This window comes from Thunnus thynnus, chromosome 4 (assembly GCF_963924715.1).
Source record: "Thunnus thynnus chromosome 4, fThuThy2.1, whole genome shotgun sequence".
Classification (NCBI taxonomy): domain Eukaryota; kingdom Metazoa; phylum Chordata; class Actinopteri; order Scombriformes; family Scombridae; genus Thunnus; species Thunnus thynnus.
The window spans coordinates 15352001-15373216 of record NC_089520.1 but is presented as its reverse complement, the minus strand read 5'-3'; the positions used below and the strand labels follow the sequence as shown (position 1 = coordinate 15373216).

Sequence of the window (21216 nt, the reverse complement as noted above, 5' to 3'; positions counted from 1 at the left end):
AGCTTTAATTCTTCCACTCTGCCCTGATATGAAGAAAGCTGAGGATGCAATTACAAGTTGCCAAAAAAAAAAAAAAAAGATAGAAATTAGGTTTGAAGCTTAACCCTCTGGGCAACCCTGGAGCTAATTCTCTTCTTCACTTCACTTACAGCCCCTCCTGCTGGGAGAGCAGAGAATTGAAATAATTGATTTTCTGGGCATTGGCTTAATTGGTTTAAGTGGGCACTACACCGTTATGTGAAAGTCAAAGGAAGGTCCAACAAAAGATGCTTTTCAGTTGCGATATAGGATGTGCATTATGATTTGGAACCTGAGCCATATAAAGGACTAACAGTCAGGATGTCTTGTCCTCTGCTGCCTCAATTTTTTACATCTTCGAACAAGGGTCTCTTTAAATGTTCAATTATATTTTCTGTAACTTAATTTCCAAATGTAAAGGTCTAAATGCTGTTTTAAAACTTACTTTATAAAACCAAACTGAAGAAATGTCAAAAACACCACTTCTTATGGCTAAACATCAATTTGAAATTGCGTATCTAGACAGGCTAAAATATCACAGAAGTTGGCCTTTTAAGTAAAATGTGCACTATGTTTTGTCAGAAAACTGCAGAACTGATCTGCATATTTGTATGTATTATATAGTTGTTTTTGAAAAGGCCATTGGATGTGCTGTAACTTATTTTGCAGACTTTAAAGGGGATAAAATTATGCAAGTCAAGCAAATGGGATTCAGCCAAAGATCAGGATCCTTGACCTTGCAGTTGAATTTTTCATATGTTTTAATAAAAAAACAAGACACCATATCCCCTCATAATAAGGCCAGCCCTATAATGAATCAATAGCAAACTTCAAAAACAACGACATATTTTTCAATTTCAATGCATGATTAAGTGATCGGTGTACAGTTCAAACTACAAAAGGTAAAATGTTCCTCACAAGTGTTTAGGTGGCAAATTAAATTAATGACATGGATTGTACTGTATAACATGGCCAGCATGTACACTTTGCAATTAAATTATCTCAGTATACTACACTAAAAATAAGACATGAGGACATTTTCTGCATCTTACCCTGGGAAGATGAACTTAAACCACCCTTCCTCCTCCTACATCTTTGCTTTCTCGCCTCTGACTCCCTCAATTATGATATGAGAAGGCATTGTGGTTTTATTACAAACAGTGACTCTATGTTAACCTCATTTAACCTTTGTAGATATTCTATGAAAAAAACACAGTCCTTTCTACTATTTTGTATCTTTACTGGGGTCTTGCAGGGATTTTTCTGACAGGTCCGCTTGTCTGGCTCTCTGCTCTTTTGTCACACTGGGATCTGAAAATCCTGGAGGATAAAGAAGATTGGAAAAGGCATTGGAAAATTGTGTTAAGCCGAAAGGGAAACAATATCTGTATCTGTTAATCTCTGCATGAGATCATTCTAAAATAAATGGAGATAGCAAATCAAATCAGGGAGACTAAGCACATTTATGGAGCAGTATAAGTGGCTCTGTCCCTGCCAAATCAGCCACAAATCCTGGAAAAACACCTTTTATTACACGTTAACAGAGGCTGTCAAACTCTGAAAGTCTGAATTGTTGCAAAAGATGAAAAGTGTAACAATTTCTCAAGATTATTATGTGGTAAGAATAAGTATGAATTTGGTCTGCAACTATTATTATTTTCATTATTAATTAATCTGTTGATTTTTTTTTTTTAATTAATCGAAAGAAAAAGTTCTCATCACAAGTTTTGAAAGTCCAAGGTGATGTATTCTGATGTATTGTCAAACCACTGGTCCAAAACTCAAAATATTTAATTATTAAATAGAAAAGAGACAAATAAATAAATAAATAAATAAATACTATATTAAGCTTGATTAAAAGATTTAAATGATCTCTTATGAAAATTGTTGTCAATACATTTTCTGTCATTCAACTAATTGTTTAATTGGTTTGCATTCATTCCTTCTATATAGGATTTCTTAAATACTGACATTACGATACTAAATACAGTATGGGTTTTATGGGACTTCAATTTCATTCCATTTTTCATGCATATGACCTTTACCTTTAGAAATTAATATATATATTTAAATGTCATACCATTGGAGCCACACTCCTTCCATTTGAGCTTGTTGTCTTCAGTGTGTCGCGTCCATATAGAGCGAAAGCTCACCAGCTCAGCTGTGATGTGGGCCAGACTCCACTGCAGACCTCTGGAGCTCTCTTTCCAAAGATTACTATAGAGAAAGTATATTATAGAGAGTGCTATCATACAAGGACTTTTACATCTATCTATCTATCTATCTATCTATCTATCTATCTATCTATCCCTCTATCTATCTATCTATCTATCTATCTATCTATCTATCTATCTATCTATCTATCTATCTATCCTTTTCTAAGGAAAGAATGATAGATTTCCCTCTTTGATGAGAATACTGATACCACTCCCATTCAAAGCTACAGAAAGGAGATGGTTAGCTTAGCACAACATAAACATGGGAAACAGGAGGAAACAGTTTCTCATCTAACTCACAAAAAACTCTGCAGAAGGCAATTGAGCTTATTTCCCACAACGTCAAACTATTTCTTTTAGCATTCTGGTGCCAATCTTCAGTTTACAGTATTTACATTTATTTATATTCATACTTTATCAACAAATATTTTTCTAGCAGGTATCAACATTGTGCATTCTTCGTCTGTGTTTTACCTGTGTCTGTTGCAGGGGTCTGGTGGACCTGGGTTCTCCTCCACCAAAGGAATAACAATCTTTTCGGCCATGTCCGTCAGCAGAGAGAATGTAGGATACACAATGAAGTCTATGAAACCTGCGAGAACAAATGTCAACTTTTTAGCATGTGAAAATAAGACAATTCTGAGGTGTAAAAATGTGATTGCCTGAAATGTTTTTTATATCAGTAAAGAAATTCTAATGTAATTCAGTGATTTATACAATATATACAGTATGTTGCAGGACTGAACTGTTAATAAATTAGCATAGATCTTGCCACTGATCAGCCTGTTGTGATAGGGTAGACAAAAGAAAAAAGAAAGCTGTTTTCAGAAGTGATTTTAATACTTTTTTATGTTTTTATAGTGGAACAACTGTATATTTGGTGTTTCACAGCCGTTCCATGACTTCACCCATCAGAATTGTGGACAGAAACCAAATTGTTATTATAAAATATCGCTGGCAAGAGAATTGAGTGAAGGAAACATGTTTTGGAAAGTGTTTTGTGAGACATACCAATCTGGGACTCAGCTACCAGGGTGCTTTTTCGATCACACAGAGGAGAGAAGGGCAGGCCGAGCTCCGCCTCTCTATCACCCTCACAAAGATAGGAAGAGAGAGAGAAGATATCTTAAAGGGCATCCCACACATGGACTGAAAATAACTTTTTAAAGGTTATTTAACTACAGCACTGGCCACCTGAGACCATATACCAATGAGACCAGTGAATACCATATAAGAGCTGTTTTTAAATAACACAGCAAACATTAAAGAGCTTTTTCAGAGGGAAGTTTCTTACATCTTTTTTTATTCAAAGAGAGTAGTGCTGCCCAGCACCTCCTTTATTGTATTTCTTCTCCAAGTGAAAGCAGAGGTGAGAGAAAAACAGCACAAAGCTGCTTACTGTATGGCTGCATTTACTGGAAATCCATTCAAAGTACAGACAATGCCGGCCAATTCTCTCATTGCCATCTGGCAAGGTTCAGTAGGCTTTTTCTTTAAAATAAATGGCATTTTAAAGGGATTTCATGCACATTTCCAGGTCTGTATTTTAAATCTGGGGCTCTACAGGAAACTTTTTGCATGATTTACAGTTCACAGAACTCCTTATTTATCTTATACTGGCCCTTTATGCAGCCCCTCAGTTCAGCCTCTATCTGAAACAGGCCATTTTAGCTTCAGTCTCTTTCAGGACCCCTCCCGACGAGCCCACTCAGTTCTTATTGGCTAGCCCGTGGAAACTGCCCCTCGGCAGACTTCTGGTTGCTCTGGAGGCTTTCTGCTGCTAGAGGCTTCCTTTTCTTGTTCTTTATTCGCAATGGAAACTTTTCAAATATATCCATACATGTTCGAGCCTGAATCCACTCTAAGATATGTGAATGGACAACATGAATAACCCATGGAACAACCTGAGCAACAACCTTAGCAACCAAGGCTAACAACAGATGGCCATTAGTGGGCATGCGCGATCATGCAATCTGTCATTACAGAAAGAGGAAGAAGTAGAGGCAACATTGTAAACGGAGCATTCGGAGCAGCCTGAAGCTTTAAGCAGGCTTTGACTTTAAGGGACCATTTTTACATACATACACCTGCAAGTTTTGGAACTTTGACCATGTTTAACATAGACATCCGACATCACAACAATATAGAAATAACAGAAAATCACAAAAAGCATGATACGTCCCATTTAAGTTGGTTGTAATGATTAACAGTCTTCTTAAAACAGAAATTCAGATATCAACATAAACACTTCCTACACCTGATTGGTGTTTCTGAAACATTTGTTCCAAACAACCAACTAAAATCAACTTCTTTCATTTCAATTTCAGGGGAGACCCATGGGCCATGGAGTTGCAGAATTATGCTTAATTTATTTGCATTTACAAGTTGCCAAAGAATCTCACCTCAAGATCCATTTAGTCGCTGTTTTGTAGCTTCTAGTCATATGTCTTATTTATTTATTGGGACCATGAACAGTGTTAACATAAACATAAATGTTACCATTTGATGTACTGTACCAGAGTTAGCTTATAGCTAATTTTCATCCGCAGTCCCTTCAGCAGGTCACAATTAAAACATATAACCGCACAATAACAAACAGTACAAAGCAAAAAAAAGACAGGACACATAATACAAAATACAAAGCTACACACAGTAGCACATCACATACACCCACAAAGGCAACTAGAAATGACTAATGTATGCTTGTCAGATTAAAAGCAAGATTATTTGCATTCATGAGAAGACATGAGATGAGATAAAAATGTAGATTCAGCGATTACAGAGAAGATGGAGTTTGCCATTTTTTTTGAATTGTAGATATTAAAATTTCCTGAGAGCTTTAAGGACTTCTCCCTACATGTTGGTTTAAAAGTATGTAAATCACAAAAAGTAACATCTACTAGCCAACTGTCTGCTGATGAAGATCATGTGATATGACTGAAAGCTCCTAAACAGCTACATTTGACCTTGAGGAGAGGTTGTTTTGTCAACTGCTGTTTCCAAGACAAAGAATGAATTTTTGAACCTTTTTCAGTTCAACAAAATAATCTAATCTCAAAGGTTTACAGCTTTTCAGAGCTTCAACTAACATCTTGAAGTCCTCTCTTCATCTTTTATTGCCCATTATTTTTAAAATACTGTTCCCAAAAGTCAGGAGTGAGTTTCCACGCTCAAAATTTTTCACAAGGTTTGACAGTTTTGAGAGGCAACATCATCCTTTCAGCAACATCAAATGGTTTGGTAACACATCTGACCCTGTGGATGTTTTCCAGACTTAAATCTTGTTTAAAATCTGAGCTTGTAAAATTTAGTCTGGCTTTCACTACCAACGAATATGTACAATAAACTTTTCAAAGAGGCTTTCTTCTCTCTGACTGTCTGTATTTCATACCTGAGGTGCTATATATGTGGTTTCCTTTAGCTCATTTGTGAGAAAGCTCTTTGAAGGTTTCCCACTCTCCCTTTCAGACTCTGATGAGTCATTTACAGAACTGTTGAGCTGCTATTAGGCGTCCAACCTTTTCACTCATCAGTCATGCAAAGATAATAACACATCAAACCGATCAGATAAGAATAGAAGTAGGTAGGACATGACAGAACAGCAAAAAACAGCAATGATATGAGCATATTTGAAGATAGAGAATAATTCAGTACAATACTTCAGTGAAAATGAGAACTGACATCTATACTAATAAGGAGACTCAACAATACTATCAACAAACACTGAGACAAAAACAACATATTAACTCAAATTTAAGTAATTTTAAGCAAAAATTTAAAAATCTCTGGTCCCTATCTTAAAAATGGGAATATTTTCTGGTTTTCTAAGTTTTCTATGACAGTAATCTGAATCTTAAAATACAAAACCGAAATCTCATATCAAAATTACATTAAATTACACCTAACAAACCAACAATACAAACAAATAAACCACACATAAAAGTAAGATTGATATCAAGATCGTTCCTATCATTATCAAATATTTTAAGAGCAAAACACATCCTATATTTAGCCCCCACATTTCTTATGTGCTGTAAATACATCTTAATATTTTTTAAAAACATGCTTTACCACTTTCAGTAGTAGTCAGTAGTAGTAGTCAAAAAACCTACTAATGAATTCCATGTCACTATTACTCCCTAATTTACAATTCTCTGTATTGCACTAGTTCTACATGACAGCAATAAAAAAATGAGGTTTCTATAAAGTATCTCTAGATTTTAGTTATGATTATATTTCATGGAAAGCACAATAGAGAATACTTCACCCTGACGTATAGTGTGACATTTTGGGAAACACTTATTCACTATCTTGCTAAGAGTTTACTACTCTTATAACTTTACAATATAATATGAAGCTGGAGCCTGTAGTAGGTTATCTTAGCTTAGCATAAAGACTGGAAACAGAGGGAAACAGCTTGCCTGGCTCTCTCCAAAATTAAAAAAAAAATCTGCCTAATAGACTCTCTTGAACTTACTAACACTTAAAATCTCATTAGTTTAATCAAACACTGAAGTGTAAAAACAACATTTTGCCATTTTAAGGGGGATTATATGCTGGACTATTTCCTGGCCAGGAGCAGTAACTTTCTATAGTCTCTATTGGTTGCCTGGCAACTGCTCCAAGCCAAGAAATAGTTCGGTACATAACGCTGTAAAACCACAACTTGTCATTTTTACATTTTATTTTTTGTACAGATGAAATGACTGATATATATTGTGTTAAGTAATGATATTTAGAGGTGCTAGTTGGTGAATTTTGTTACCTTTGGACAGAGCCAGGCTAGCTGTTTTCCCTGTTTCAAGTCTTTATGCTAAGCTAAGCTAACTGGCTGCTGGTTCAAGCAACCAGTCGCTTCTTGCAACGTCTATAAATTACTTTCCATCATGTTTAACTATAGTACTGAACAATAACCAAAGTGTGATAACACTAATGCTTGCACTAAGATGACAAGAAGAAAAGAGAAGAGCAGAGAAGAGAGGAAACAGTCACATTGATGGTTCAGATTTATTAGCGTTCCTACCTGCCTGAAAAACTCCTCCATCAGGGCTTTAGTCCACCGAGAGTGCAGTACCCAGGGTTTGGAGGGATGGCTTATGTCAGCAGTGTGGAGTAACAGAGACAGTGCTTTGGGCTTGTCAATCCTGTTGGAGAAAGCATAAAGCATTTCTTATTTTTGTTGTTGTGTTGTGCTTGCAGACATGTCAAAAAAAAAAAAAAACTTGACACCACCCGCGTGACACTAATTTGTCTGTCTGCCCCTCTGTGCAGGATCAGATAAATCTGCTCTGAACATTCATTACACAGAATGACCTCTAGATTATGCACCACAGCATCTATAACAGCGCAGTCCATTAGCGTTACCGTTCTTGTTGTTGTAGACAGGACTTCATTGCTTTAACTTGGAGTAGGTGGGAGGACATGTCTGTGGACAGCACCATCTCTATAACAAGTGATCTCAGCTCCCTGTGAAGAAACACACACAAAGTCACACAGTTTACTAGTTGATCTTGGCTTATGGGAAGGAGCTGTATAGAGTAAAAATGGCAGGCAGGAAGACTCAATGGGGTTGTAACCTCTTTAGATTTCCTGATGGATTTTCTTGTTCCCATGGTAACACTGACTGCTAGAAAAGCCCACTAGACTTTGCTGCTGGTGTTTATCTTTGGAGATATCTGCAAAGCTCTTCCATTCAGTCACATACTATATGTATGATAGATGAAGCAGCAGCCTCCATGAATATATAAACTACAGTACAGTATAGTATAAATATTATCTCATCGGACACTACATTGCAATTAAGACATGGATTGTTTACACTAATATGAGCACATATGGAACGGAAGTGAGCTGATGCCAATTTGTTTTATTCAGTGAAATTCACAGTTAATAACCATCAACAATGGCCTTTTACCATGGTTGATGGTTATGGACTTTTACCTTTAACTGTTTATGTGAATTTTGTATCACATTGTTAAAATAAATGATTAGCTGATTGAGCACATCTTTGACTGTTAGTTTCTGTAAAAACACATAAAAAATAACAGTAACACAAGCCTTTATTGATTCCTAAAGGAGAAATTTTATCTAAGGAGGTCAAAGATAAGAGGTCAGCTATATGAGCAGCCATGTAGCTGGTAAGTGCCACTCAGACAATTCATGTTGTTCATGTTATACTCATGAGGTCTCTGTCTCTGTATGTTGATATGTCACCCTAATGTCCTTATATTATTATCTATGTACTAGGGTATGGTATATTTTGTACATCTCTGTTTGGTGTCATGGGGAGATTATGTACCTATGTTGTCTGTACCTTGTATTTTCTATATGCATCTGTATTCAACACTTGAGCCAAAGACAAAATTCTCCATGGGAACAATAAAGTATATCTTATCATACCTACCTGTATCGTATTGTATCGTATCGTATAGTATCGTACCGTATCGTATCGTATCATATCATATCGTATCGTATCGTATCGCATTGTATCGTATCGTATCGTATCGCATTGTATCGTATCGCATCGTATTGTATGGCATCGTATCACAGCGAATCATATTGTATTTTAAAGGATAAGGCTGGAGTTATTCTATATTTTTATTATTGCCAACAAATTCAGTTTAATTCACTTTAATGACCACACAGCTAAGCCGGTGGAATTTGGTTCTGATACAGTATGTAACAGCACAGTTCAAGCCCATTGGTTCCTACCAAAGACATACATTTTTAAAATGGGTAACTTATATATCCTTTCATTTAAAAAAAATCCTAAAACCCCTGGGCACTGTAGTTTTGACAAATATTACTCACATGGGAATAAATTATGTATTTGCTCATATTTTCAGCCGTGGATCAATACACATTTGGAGCTCTAGTGAATATTTAAAGTACAGCAGCAGAAAGGTGTACTTTATATGGGATTGACACAAAACAAACTCTAGTGCCCATTCATCATAATAAAAGAACATGTCATCTAGTGCAACAATGTGGATGTTTTTTTCAACTAAGTCTGATGTGTTTTTCATAGCTTTTACACAACAATGGCTTTGGGCAACACTTGGGTCAGTTCATTGTTGGTTTTGGTCATGGTTCATGGAATTTTGTTGCCCATAAGAAATTCATACTTGACAAACATTTATTCTTGCAGGGTCTTTGTCTCCTTCCATTAATATGGCACCCAGCATTTCCATAATGAAACTGGCAAAAAAAGAAATCTACAGCAGCCATTTTATGTGAACCAGAAACCACTCCTCAACCAAAATTATAGTCTTGGTTTTGTCAAACATCTTTAAATTGTGCTCACTGCAAAAAAAAAGTGTTGTTTTTGTTTGCTGTACACACATTGAAAGGTTGCACAACCTTTCTCATCTCTTTCTATTCCAGTAAGTGATTTCCCGAAATGCCCTTTGACTCAGAGAGCACAGTTGAGAACTTGTCACATTCAACTCTGTAGTTATGTAGGTGGAGAGAGAGCAGTAGGGGTTTTCCACTAAATTAGCCTATCAAGCCCTTTGACAAAAAGTAGAGCAACATTACATGGCAGTGCAAAAACACAAGGAATATTTACTGCACGATTTAAATGTTTTATATTTTGTGATGGCTATTGTATCCTCTCTGAATGTAGAACCAGTACAACATTTTACTTTTTTCTAAAACGAACACTGAACAGCTACACAATTATACTCGGTAGAAATATTGTCATCTTACATCCATTCCTCTCGTGTCAAATTAATGAAGATGTTCATTTGGTCGTCCTGCAGCAGGCGGAACGCTGCACTCAGGTGATGACTTTCCTGCACCGACCGGTCATTGTAGATCAATGCAAACTCTGACCTGGCAGAAAGACAGACAGTGAGACAGCAACAGAGGGGCGGAGGAGAGAAAGAGACAGATAGATGGGTAGGTTGTAAAATGCGAATGTGCATAAAAGTGCAGTTGTACATTACTGAAGTGGTAAGGGTGGAGGAGGTGAGGATGAGATAAACGGAGAGTCCTGAGGGAGTCATTTAAGCACTTTGACTGTAGGTCCGTATTAATAAATTTAAAAGTACCGAAGAGGGAATGGGATGTGATAGAAACGAGCACCATGTGGGTATTAATGATTCAGTATAGCGAGTTAATGAACTAATTTCTCAATCAGGCATCCTGTGTCCACTCATTTGCATAATCTGCTTTATTACACGGTTTAAATGGATACCAAAGTGCACTGTGAAAAGTTTTCCAATCAGTGACTATTTTGGGGCGCCCTAGCAGCCTAGACACATATTACATAACCACGATATCCACCACCTTTGATGCATGTCATACCCCTCTTTCCCTCCATGTTTGCTGTCTCTCTCTGTACGTTCAACTGAAAATCTCTTAAAAATGTGAAAATGGCTTCAAAGTTATCAAAGATGACATTCAGTTGTATGTATGTTTAAGTGGTATTCTGCCTTCTTCCACCATCTTTGGGTGCTCTTCATGGAGAAAGTGGCTGTGGTCAGCTTGAAGAGCTTCATGTTAGATACAGTGGATTTCAATAGTGACAAGATTTCATGTTGAAAAAAAAAAACTTTGTGTTGTTATTTCTTAATAATTTTCTGGGAGGTTTCCTGGAGGAAAAATAACACATAACAGCTACTACAAATATGTGATTTGGCTGTAATTGTTGGAAAAATAAAGACAAAATCTCCAAGACAATCATCTTATGTAGAATTTACTGTGCTGAGTTTATAAACAGCCATTGATTTCCAGAAGATTTGAAAGAACTGTTCAATTTAACCCCAAGTTTCTCATTTATTACTGGGAACCTTATTCTCCAAACTAAATATGTTCAATTTTATGTCCGCACATTTTTCACACTTTTACATGTTCAGCTGACCTGCTATGCAGGACTAAAAGACTTGAGGTTACACCAGTGATCAATATGAACTAATTCATTGGAAATGTACATGATCCTCTCCAGTAACCTTCATATGAATACAGTTATATATCATTTTACTCTTCTCCTCCTCCCAGGCAGCCATCAGCCAGTTTGGTTGAGGATCTGAGATTTGTTTGCCCACATCACACACTGCATTAATTACTGACTTTCCTGACAAATTGTATTTTTATTATAGTTAGTTCACAATAAATGTTTGAGACATTAGTTGTGTGACTCCCTTTTTTGTTACTTCCCTGAGCCAGTTTATGACACAATGTATTTAGCATCATATTTTGGTGAAACTATGAAGAAACTATGAATGTTTAACATACTGAGCATACAGATGTTCAGCTGAGAAGCAGCTGATGATGCAGGAAAACACCTTCCCATTCACTTGAATGAGAAAGTGTGTCCAGACGTTTGCATGATACTGTAATAAAACAAGTGCCACAATTGAATCAATTGTAACTGACATGAATTGAAGCTGAACACAACAGATGTTCTTCATGAAGAAACAAAGACTGAATATGACTTCAACTGCCAAACATATTGTTCAAACTTGTAAGTGTCCATTTTACAGAGTTAGATAACCATGATATGTTCACTTATTGTGGACCTTTGTGCTTTATTCCCAAAATAAAGCATGATGATGATGGGTGCCAAGAGACTGCGTTCTTCAGCCCTCTTATGTGGAAAAACGACATCTAAAAATACTATGTTCCCTCCATGAAGATGTGTTTGCTTTAGAAGAGCTCTTTCAGTTCTTCTAAAATTGCACAAAGACCTTTCAGAAACACTGCCTTACTATTTCTACATTGCCCTGATATCTCTTACTATTTTACCATGTCACAACAGGATGTGGAACATTTAGCTGCAGCTTTATAAGACAAGGTTAATAAAATATGTTTCAGAAGTAGAGCTTACTTTGTGTGGATGAGAAAGTTGTTTGTGGTTCCTGTGTGTTCGTAGTCATGGATGGCTGCGGCAAATAGCGCCGCCATCACCTCAAGCTCTGTCAGCCAATGCTTGATAGACACAAGACACAACGCAAAAACACGTTGACCATGTTGGTTATTATGTTCTTTGCTGTGCAGTCATATCACTTGTTAATAGACTTTTTTACTGATACACATAGCAGCAATGCCTCACAGTGATGACTCAGAAATGTTAATTCAGGGAACAAACAAGTAATCCTTCCTCTATATGTAAAATCAGACTGAATCTCTTGGTTTTAAAGGATAAGGCTGGTGATATTTTATATTTTACAACAAATTCAACCATCCCTCTGTGACACTGACCTCCACTGTTGCCCAAAAACTATTAAAAAAAACATCAATTAAATAAACCGATGCAGTGTGGGCATGTTCTTTTATTACGATGAACATGGCCACTGTAGTTATTGAGCCAATTCCACATACATTGTCCTGCTGCCATAAATAGTCACTAGACAACATTTTCTCCTATTATTAATTAACATATTTGCCTGGTCATGCAATGTTCATACTGAACATATCTGCAAACCATTCACTGGCAATGTATTACATTTGTTTTCACTGCACTCATAGCAACTAAAGCAAGAATGATGTTTTTTATGGTTAGATTTTGGTTTATGGTCAAAGCACTTGTTAGGGAAGGATTAAATATTGCGAAAGTCAGTTGTGACTTGAAGTATGAGACACAACGTACTAATCTTAAATAACATTTCATGAATCCCAGAATCAACACAGCGCTTTTATTACCTAAAGACCCCACTCTGCACGTTGTAAGCCCACATGACATGTATTGCACTCCTCCCAACATATGTGCAGAACAAAAACGTAACATTTTGCACGCAGGAAAAAATGTTTCCAGTGAACATAATCCTAGCAATGTTTGTTGACAACAGGAGAAATATAGAAAAACACCATCCTTATCCTCGAAAAATGATGATAAAGCAGTCGACTAACCACAAGTCCAGAGCGCAGTAGCAGGCAGTGCATTGTCTGAGTCACGTCAGCAGCGTGAACATGGTTGTGGTATGGGTTTTTGTGTTTGCAGTATCCTCTCTCAACTGCAGACAGGAACTCTGTCAGGCATGAGATGGGGATCTACAAAATGCAATACGTAATTATTAAAAGTGAGGCTGAGTTAGAAAACTCAAGGTTCAAAAGTTTGTGTCATCAATAAAAGCTAAAACAGCTCAAATGATGTAATGAAGTTGTGGTTAGCACTGACAGGGCCTTCGGCATGATGCATGCAATTTGGCAACACAGTGCACCACAAACTGATAATGAAACCCATATGCCTGATCCTATCTGCAAATTACAACAAAAGTTTACCAAAAAAGTAAAGGTCAGAAATGATCATATTACCGTAAGATTTTTCATTCAAACATATTGTACGGGAAGGGTGCTGTATGTACTGAACAATCAAATTCAAAACTAAAATACCTTGAAGCGACTGTTGAGCTCATATCTAGTGATCAGTTCAAAAAACAGAGTTCGTAGTGCATGATCAGAGCTGGCTGCGTTCAGAGCAAACACGTCAAAGCTCCAGCGGTCAACATCCTGAGGAGACAGAGAGAAAAGTGACTGCATTATTGATGCATACTTGTGATGTGTATACAATCCTTTTTTGTGATGTCCGATTTATTGCACAAACACTCGAGGCACAGTGAGATTCATTATTAGTGCAGGCTTACCCTGAGGCAATTTACGACCTCTGCAGGTTGGTCTGGCATGGCTGCTGTGTAGGCCCTCTTGAACATCCTGGAATAATGCAATGTTTATGTTGAGTTCAGTTAAAGTTCAGATGTTGACATTGTGCAGCGAACTCGTCTCAGGAGCTGTTTATATAAATCCTCCAAAGTCCCTGTCCCCTTTGGAAGGATGTTTTAAAGAGAAAAGGAGGCTCATGTTTCACAGTCCAGTGCAGCTGTCTGTGTTTTCTATGGTTGGAATAGTAACAACACTGTATTATCCTGTATTAGAGTTATAGTACAGATGTGGAGATCAGTCATTTACAATGGGAGTTTTATAGTATTAGATGATCGTTCCTTTTTTTTAAATTGTATTTAAGTATCATAAATAAAACATATAGCCATTTTGTTCAGCTACATTGTTACTACTAAGTAACAGTTCAAAAGTCACCACCACTACTATACTTCAGAAATAAAAATAAAAAATAAACATAAAAATATGTGTTATACCTCTCTACAAATATCCCAGCCTGCACTGCATGCACAATGCTGCGGAACTTGGGCTTCTCGTCTGAGCGTCGCACTGGGCGTCGAACCCTCTGGGTGAAGGTGGATGCCAGCCAATCAGTGACTTCCGAAGGCACCCCGTCTGACTGCAGCTGCTGGAGGTCGTCCTCAGACTCCAAGCACTGCCTGAGAGAGACAACACACACAGTGATTGTTTGACAGACACAGAGTCGTACACAATCACTGTACCTTACAGAACGGTGGATTAGTGGTGGTACTGTTGGACTTCAATGACAGACATCAAATAAAACACACAGAAATGTTAAGGTAAGGCATCTCTGTTACTTCTCTTGAGAGTGAGGAAAAGATTGAAGATTAAAGCTGTAGGAAGATTGTACAGATGACAGCTTCTCCAATAAGATCAGGGACACAAGAGACAGAAATGCACTAGCTGTTTGCTAAAAGTAATGACAAATAACTCCAGTATATCACAATAGTTAAACAGAACAACTCTGAAGGTTTACAAGGGTTGTTTCTTTGACATTCTAAAAAGTGAACTCTGTTGTATTTGGTCTGTATGAGTTTGTTTTACATAATAATTTGTGACTTTTGCAAATTAACTGTATATAATGCCAATAACTTGTAATTTTGGCACCTGATTATCAGTATTACACGGCTATGGAAGTGTAGGGCCCCAACCAAGAAAAAGCAATCATCAAGACTTTGGGTATTTTCTTACTTTACTATGTAAGTTCAAAGGAATTAACTGTTTAAAATGATAATGTATACATACATACTCTTGTATAAAAATGGAAAGATGACAGCTTATTAGCTTTTGTTTTCCAAGCCATATCATCATACTATATTCTACCTTGATCCATCGAGGTAAACGGCCTCCAGTAACGAAGCTGTAAAATCCAGATTCTTTTTGATTTCCTCATAGTCGACATCTTTCTCCTCCAGCTGTTTCAGCACACTCCTCAGCCTGCGAGGGGACATAATCATTTATCTGGCTGTGATCAAAACAAAATAAAATGGTACAGGAGATGTCTTTTTTGAGTGTGGTGGAAAGCAGTTTCACCTCTCAAAGCAGCAATCGCTGAGAGAGGCAGTCATGGTGTGAAAATGGTTGGAGGTTACAGCAGTTTTGGCCTTAAGTCTTCAGTGGGTACAGTAATAAAAGTTATAGCTACAGAGGAAAGGTCATTTTGAACAAAATGCGGGTTTTATGCTTTGCAAGCTTTCTGGAGACAACTCTATAAATGGACAGCACTTTACACTAACTTAACAAGTGTTGGCTGCTGGAGAAACAGGGCTGAAGAAGTGCTTTAACAAGAAGTTGAGAAATCCTTGTGGACGGAAGGAGTTAATTTGGAAGAGATATGAATGCAAAATTGTCCACAGAAAGCCAGTGGCAAAAGGACATCATTACTGCCAAATTTTCCATGAGAGTAAAACTTCCCATGGTTAGGATCTTATGTAAGCCAGATTTTGTTAAAGTGGGCTCCATGAAAAATGATGTTTTTGAGTTTTTGCCACATTCTGATCTTGTCTGAGAACAAGTTGCTCAATCTGGGTTTCGAAACACTTAATTAAATTACTATAGAAAACTAGTTGACATGCATTAATCTTCTGCAGTATAATAAAAAACACAATGCTTAAGGCACATGTCGTCGACAGTATAATCCACCTGCAGTGTGTTAATGTAATCTCATCTCAGTAATAAATCCAAAAGCTTTCATAGCTTAATACAGCTCTGATGGGAAATCTCACCTTCAGTTTACAGAAGTGGAAGTGGAATTAGACTTACTTCCTCTCTCGTCATTTCAAAGACAGATTTATCTGATATCATAACACATTTGTGCCACCAATAAGTTCTTTCAAAACATTTCTGATGGGTTTTCCCGTATGGTGCCGTGACCGGAGTGATTGTGTTCAAACTGTGCCATGGAGCCAACTCCTAGGGATGAGACGCTCACAGCTTTTCAAGTGTTTATCACGCTGGCAAGGGCTTTCAAAAGCTGTTGAGTCGTAAAAATAGCATGCATCTGAATGCCACCGCTCACTTTCTATCTCCAGTAATCTTTTGTGATAACACAGCCTTTTTTGTTTCAACTGTTCACAGTAGAAGAGCCTTCGACAGGACGTTTACAGGAAATTACTCGTCAAGCGCACTTGTGAAATTTTGTTTATAGAGACAAATGACAAATCTTCCTTTGGCACAGACTCTGTTGAATCTACACACTGCGTAGTGTCATCCTTACTAGGCGTGTATCAGCACAGCAGTGTAGAAGACTAGTAGCAGCTTCGTCAGCACGAATTTTTAAATATATGTCAGTGTTACGTAGATGTTATTGAGAAAAAACAAAGAAACATGAATTTAAATCCACATCAGATCATATTTCATGTCACAAAAAAAAGTGCTGTGAATTGTACCTTCTTATTATTGACTATCATGACGTGAGCAACATGTGAATTTCTGGCAACAAGAACACCCAACAGGGTTTAGAGCTCTGAAACCTGCAGACACTAATACATCAATGTGTTAACCAAAACAAAACCACATGTACTATCACCTCTGCAGCACATTTCCCTCCCACAGTATGAGTAGGTCAAGTGTTCACGCAACAACAAGTGTTTGCTCACATGCTGCTAAGAATAGTCGGGGAAAAACCTTATGAATGCATGAAAAAATACATGGATAGCATTTTGAAGGTAATGATAAATATCTCATTCTTTGCTTTGCAGTCAGAAAATGTGTCAAACAATCAATTCCTGCAATGCACACTCATCTATGTGCATTGCAGGATGTATGTTTGAGTCATACATTTTTCCATTACTGCTAAACAAGGAAACAACTCCTACAGCTGAATATAATCTTTACAGCCACACTGCATCAAACAGTGATTAATAACACTAATTTCAAAGATGTAGCATGTTTAACTAAGTTTTTAAAGCTTATTTATGCAGTCACACATGGGCTAAACATGTAAGTAACTAACTATGATAGTGTAAGCTGTTCTGATCTTAACAGACTGTCTTACCTAGAGATGGGGATCTGCAGCCGTTTCTTACGGATTCGCACCAGTTCAGCCATTCCACACTCAAGCTGTGCCCTAATGGACCCCAGAGTTCAATAAAAAAATTATCACAGGATGAAAAAGTAAAATTATTGTAGAGCAGTAGTAAGCAGAAAAGTTCTCCAAAGCACCAATGCAAACTTGTGTGTCCTGAGACAGACTTCTGTTTCAACAGCTCTCCCTCCCACTTCTGGAGGGGACCTACTCCACTTCACTCTGATTGGTTAGGCAGTCCCAGACTGTCTCAGTGTGTCTGTGTGTGTATGTGTGTGTGTGTGTGTGTGTGTGTGTGTGTGTGTGTGTGTGTGTTTGTGTGTGTGTGTGTGTGTGTGTGTGTGTGGGTGGGTGTGTGAGCACCTGGTGTGAGTGTCTTTGTCAGTGAGTGTTTGTGTATATGTGTACACCCGTTCTGTGAAGTGTGAGTGAGTTGACCTCACTGATGAAGTGTTGACTGCGAGGCTTTCAAGCAGTGTGTGTTCAAATCCCAAATGAGAATTTTCCACCACAGCCGCAAATCAGGGAACTACAGAGAGAGTCTTTCACTGAAACCCACCAGAGTCACCCAAACCAAAATACATAAACAAAGCTTGTCCTCGAAAGCCACCCACAACAGCCTGATAGGTTAACTGCTGTTCTGTTCCTGGTACATACTGCCATGAGCAGAAAATGTGAGGGGCAATAAGGGGGAGAAAATGAGCGCTCACTTTTAAAATATTTTTTTAATTTGTCTGCTTAAACATGTTTTTGCCTTTTTTTGCTGCTCTGTTAAAGTTGAAAATGATTGTCCACAAAGGTTGCAGATATTAAAAGTAGTATACATTCACCCTTTGTGCAACACGTCATAACATATTAAAACTGCAACGACACAACAGCACAGATGTGCAAATAATAACTGAGATCACATCAATAATTTATGTAAATAGCACAGCCAATATTTTTATTGAAAATGCCACATCAATAAATGTCAGTTGAGTGTTTTGCGAGCAGCAAAAAGTATGTTTTGCCAACATACAGGCAGTTTTCTGTTCATTGAGGCACCAAAAAAGGAGAATACCCCAACCTAGGAGATCAGAGAAGACACGGAAAGTTGTCCCTAAACACTTTTCTAGGTCCTAAATCCATTACAAGTCCATTATAAGTCTTTTTATAGAGTATTGTGAGAGCTGTGCAGCAACGTGGCTTGGGAAAGCCCCTGCCTGCTGTCCATCTCCCTCCTTGCTTGTCCTGCTTTGGCTTCTGGGTCAGACTAACTCTCATGCTCCCATGCTCTTTGACATGGCACGACATACTGCAAAAATGAGAAGTAACAGTACGACATATGATTCTCCATCTCCTCTGTCACTTTAAGTTTTTTTTTTCACCAAAAGCAACTTGAGAGAGAAAAATGAGCAAGTAATTAAATCAATCGACACATAAATGCTAGAGAACAATGCTCCTAATAGACTTAGTCATACTATGATATTAAAAATGTAAATTCAAGGCTACAGATGAGTAATTCATCTAGTGTCACTTACAATCAGTAGAGAACTCTAAACTAATTTTTCCTTTGTGTGCTTGCCAACTTCTTGCGTTTACTTTTTTCCACCATTTGTCCCTCGTACTCTCAGTCTTCCTTCTAATGATGACGAACATACAGCCTCTGATCTCTCTCTGTCCACTGAGTGACCTGAGCCAATTATTACTCACAGACTCTACACTTCTGAGGGAGAAATCCAACTGTGCGGCACCATAAATCACATCTAAATGCTACGTGTCTCGGCTTGGGAACTAGACTTCCAAGAAAATGAGGGTGCTGAGGGGCATGGAGAGTGGTCATTTTTGTTTTTACAGCATTGGAATTAAATATATATTTCACCCAATGTTTTTGACTGAACACAATGGACAAAGTGTCAAAGGTTTAACATCTCTGACTCAAGCTTCTCTGGTCTCGTGGATAAACCTCAATCCCAGTCAACCACACAGATTTGATTGAAGGACTTTGTCATCCCTCACTTCCCTCCTGTAATATAAAACTTTGGCAGACTATCACGGACATCCTCTTTTGAAAGACACATTGATTTTAAAGTTATTGCCACTCTAGTGATGTTACTCTAGGGATGGCAGTGTTGGTCTGTTGGTCAGTCCATCCCTTTGGTCCAGACTGAAATATGTCAGCAACTGTTGGATGGATTGCCATGAAATCAGGTGCAAACATTCGTGATCCCCAGAGAACTGTATCCTAATGACTTTGGTGACAAGTGCTGTAGTGCCAGGTTTTTATCTTATCTTTTAGTGAAATGTCTTGAGAAACAGAATGACTGAGCGCTTATGAGAAGATCAACATGTGAAGTTGTTTTTGGGCCTTAAACTGCACAAACCACAGAAGTAATGGAAGGAAAATGGTCATTATCCCAACAAGAAAACCTCCTGTTAGCTCAGAGTGCTGAATTAGCTGTTAGCTTCAGAGATCTGGTCAGAACTCTGGATTTTATAAAGGCGGTGGATGATTTTACACTCAAACTGCTGGAAGAACTTACAGGTCAGACAGATCACTCTGTTACTGTGTTTAAGACTGTTTGTAATAGAGTGTGAATGTTTACTTTTGTGAGGGGAGCTTCTGTGGTTTTAACCTGTGCTACCGCTTGATGTTTTGGGACACATTCAGTTAATTTCTTACTACCTGTAGAGCTAACTTTGTGTAATCTGTGGTAGCGCTATCGGTGCTACTAGTTGACTAGCTGACTAGCGACACATATTCTTTGGAATATGTGTTGTGTGTAAGCTAGCAAGAGCTGATAGATATCTGTAGGTGGTATGTAAAAAAAGAAAATACAAGGATGAGTGTTGCATACAAATTAACCTTTAAACAGTAATTTCAATTGTTTCCAGCAAGTTGCTTTATTTCTAAATACGAAAAATGTCCATATATAAGCTATCAGAACACTGTGGCTACATATTTTCTGCCAGTTCAACATTTTTCAGCATTATTTGTTCAAAACCTTTTTTGGTTTACGAGTACCTAATCACATTCCCATCAGCTTTGATCAACGTCATTCTGCAATCTGTTCAGTGCATTTAGGTCAAAGTGCTGCTGTGCCCAAGTACAGCCTTACAGTTAGTCAGTTTACTGTAGACTCTTATTCTTGTTTAAATCTAATTTTTTAAATACTGTGAACCCCTCAAATGACATTCCACACACCTCCTCACCTAAAAAAATAAAATCAAAAGTACCTGCACAACCAGATACCATCAAAGGAAGGTGAGAAAATGAATACATTTTGTGTGTGTGTGTGTGTGTGTGTGTGTGTGTGTGTGTGTGTGTGTGTGTGTGTGTGTGTGTGCGCGTGCGTGTTTCGGGTGAGCTGACCCTTTAAAATTAATTAAACTGACTGTTAAAAGACAACATGTAATTTACTGCATATTGATAAGAAGCATACATAGTGTGTCCTGTATAATATGTTGCATAAGAAATACACTTACATCTCACTGCACGACACACTAACCATTAATCGAATAAACAAAACTAACCCTTCATCATCTTTATGGCTCCAGAAGAAAAATGTTACTGAAAACTGTCCAACTGGCTGAATAACAGAAATTATTATTGTGTCATGATGTAAGTAATTTAATACGAGACGTAAGAAAAATAAAACATTAGAGGCAGTCTTACCGGTTCAGTGTGGTCCTCCATGTCACAAGACTCAGATGTCTATCAGCGGCTCTGTGTATTTTGCAGGCGGGTGTCATGACCTCTGGCCCCTAACACTGCTGTGGAACACTTGTGTGTTACTCTGAATCCAGTATGTGTGATTTCTTGTGTTTGAATGTGTGTAT

The 21216-nt window shown here is 37.7% G+C and overlaps 1 protein-coding gene across 2 annotated transcripts; it reads right to left on the bottom strand.

Annotated features, from left to right (window-relative positions):
- Nucleotides 1-661: 661 nt before the first annotated feature.
- Nucleotides 662-17609, bottom strand: LOC137181300 (dual specificity calcium/calmodulin-dependent 3',5'-cyclic nucleotide phosphodiesterase 1B-like). 2 transcript variants are annotated; one of them, XM_067586898.1, is made up of 14 exons: nucleotides 17368-17600; nucleotides 15195-15308; nucleotides 14327-14509; nucleotides 13820-13886; nucleotides 13569-13685; nucleotides 13086-13226; nucleotides 12064-12164; nucleotides 9942-10067; nucleotides 7599-7700; nucleotides 7258-7378; nucleotides 3246-3327; nucleotides 2709-2826; nucleotides 2099-2235; nucleotides 662-1338 (listed from the first exon to the last, which is right to left on the bottom strand). In XM_067586898.1, the coding sequence occupies exons 1-14, from the start codon at nucleotides 17418-17420 to the stop codon at nucleotides 1244-1246; spliced, it is 1557 nt and encodes a 518-aa protein (XP_067442999.1). In that variant the 5' UTR covers nucleotides 17421-17600; the 3' UTR covers nucleotides 662-1243. The 2 variants fall into 2 exon arrangements, with proteins under 2 accessions (XP_067442999.1, XP_067443001.1); XM_067586900.1 differs by lacking the exons at nucleotides 662-1338; nucleotides 2099-2235 and having other exon boundaries at nucleotides 3246-3319; nucleotides 17368-17609.
- Nucleotides 17610-21216: the final 3607 nt, after the last annotated feature.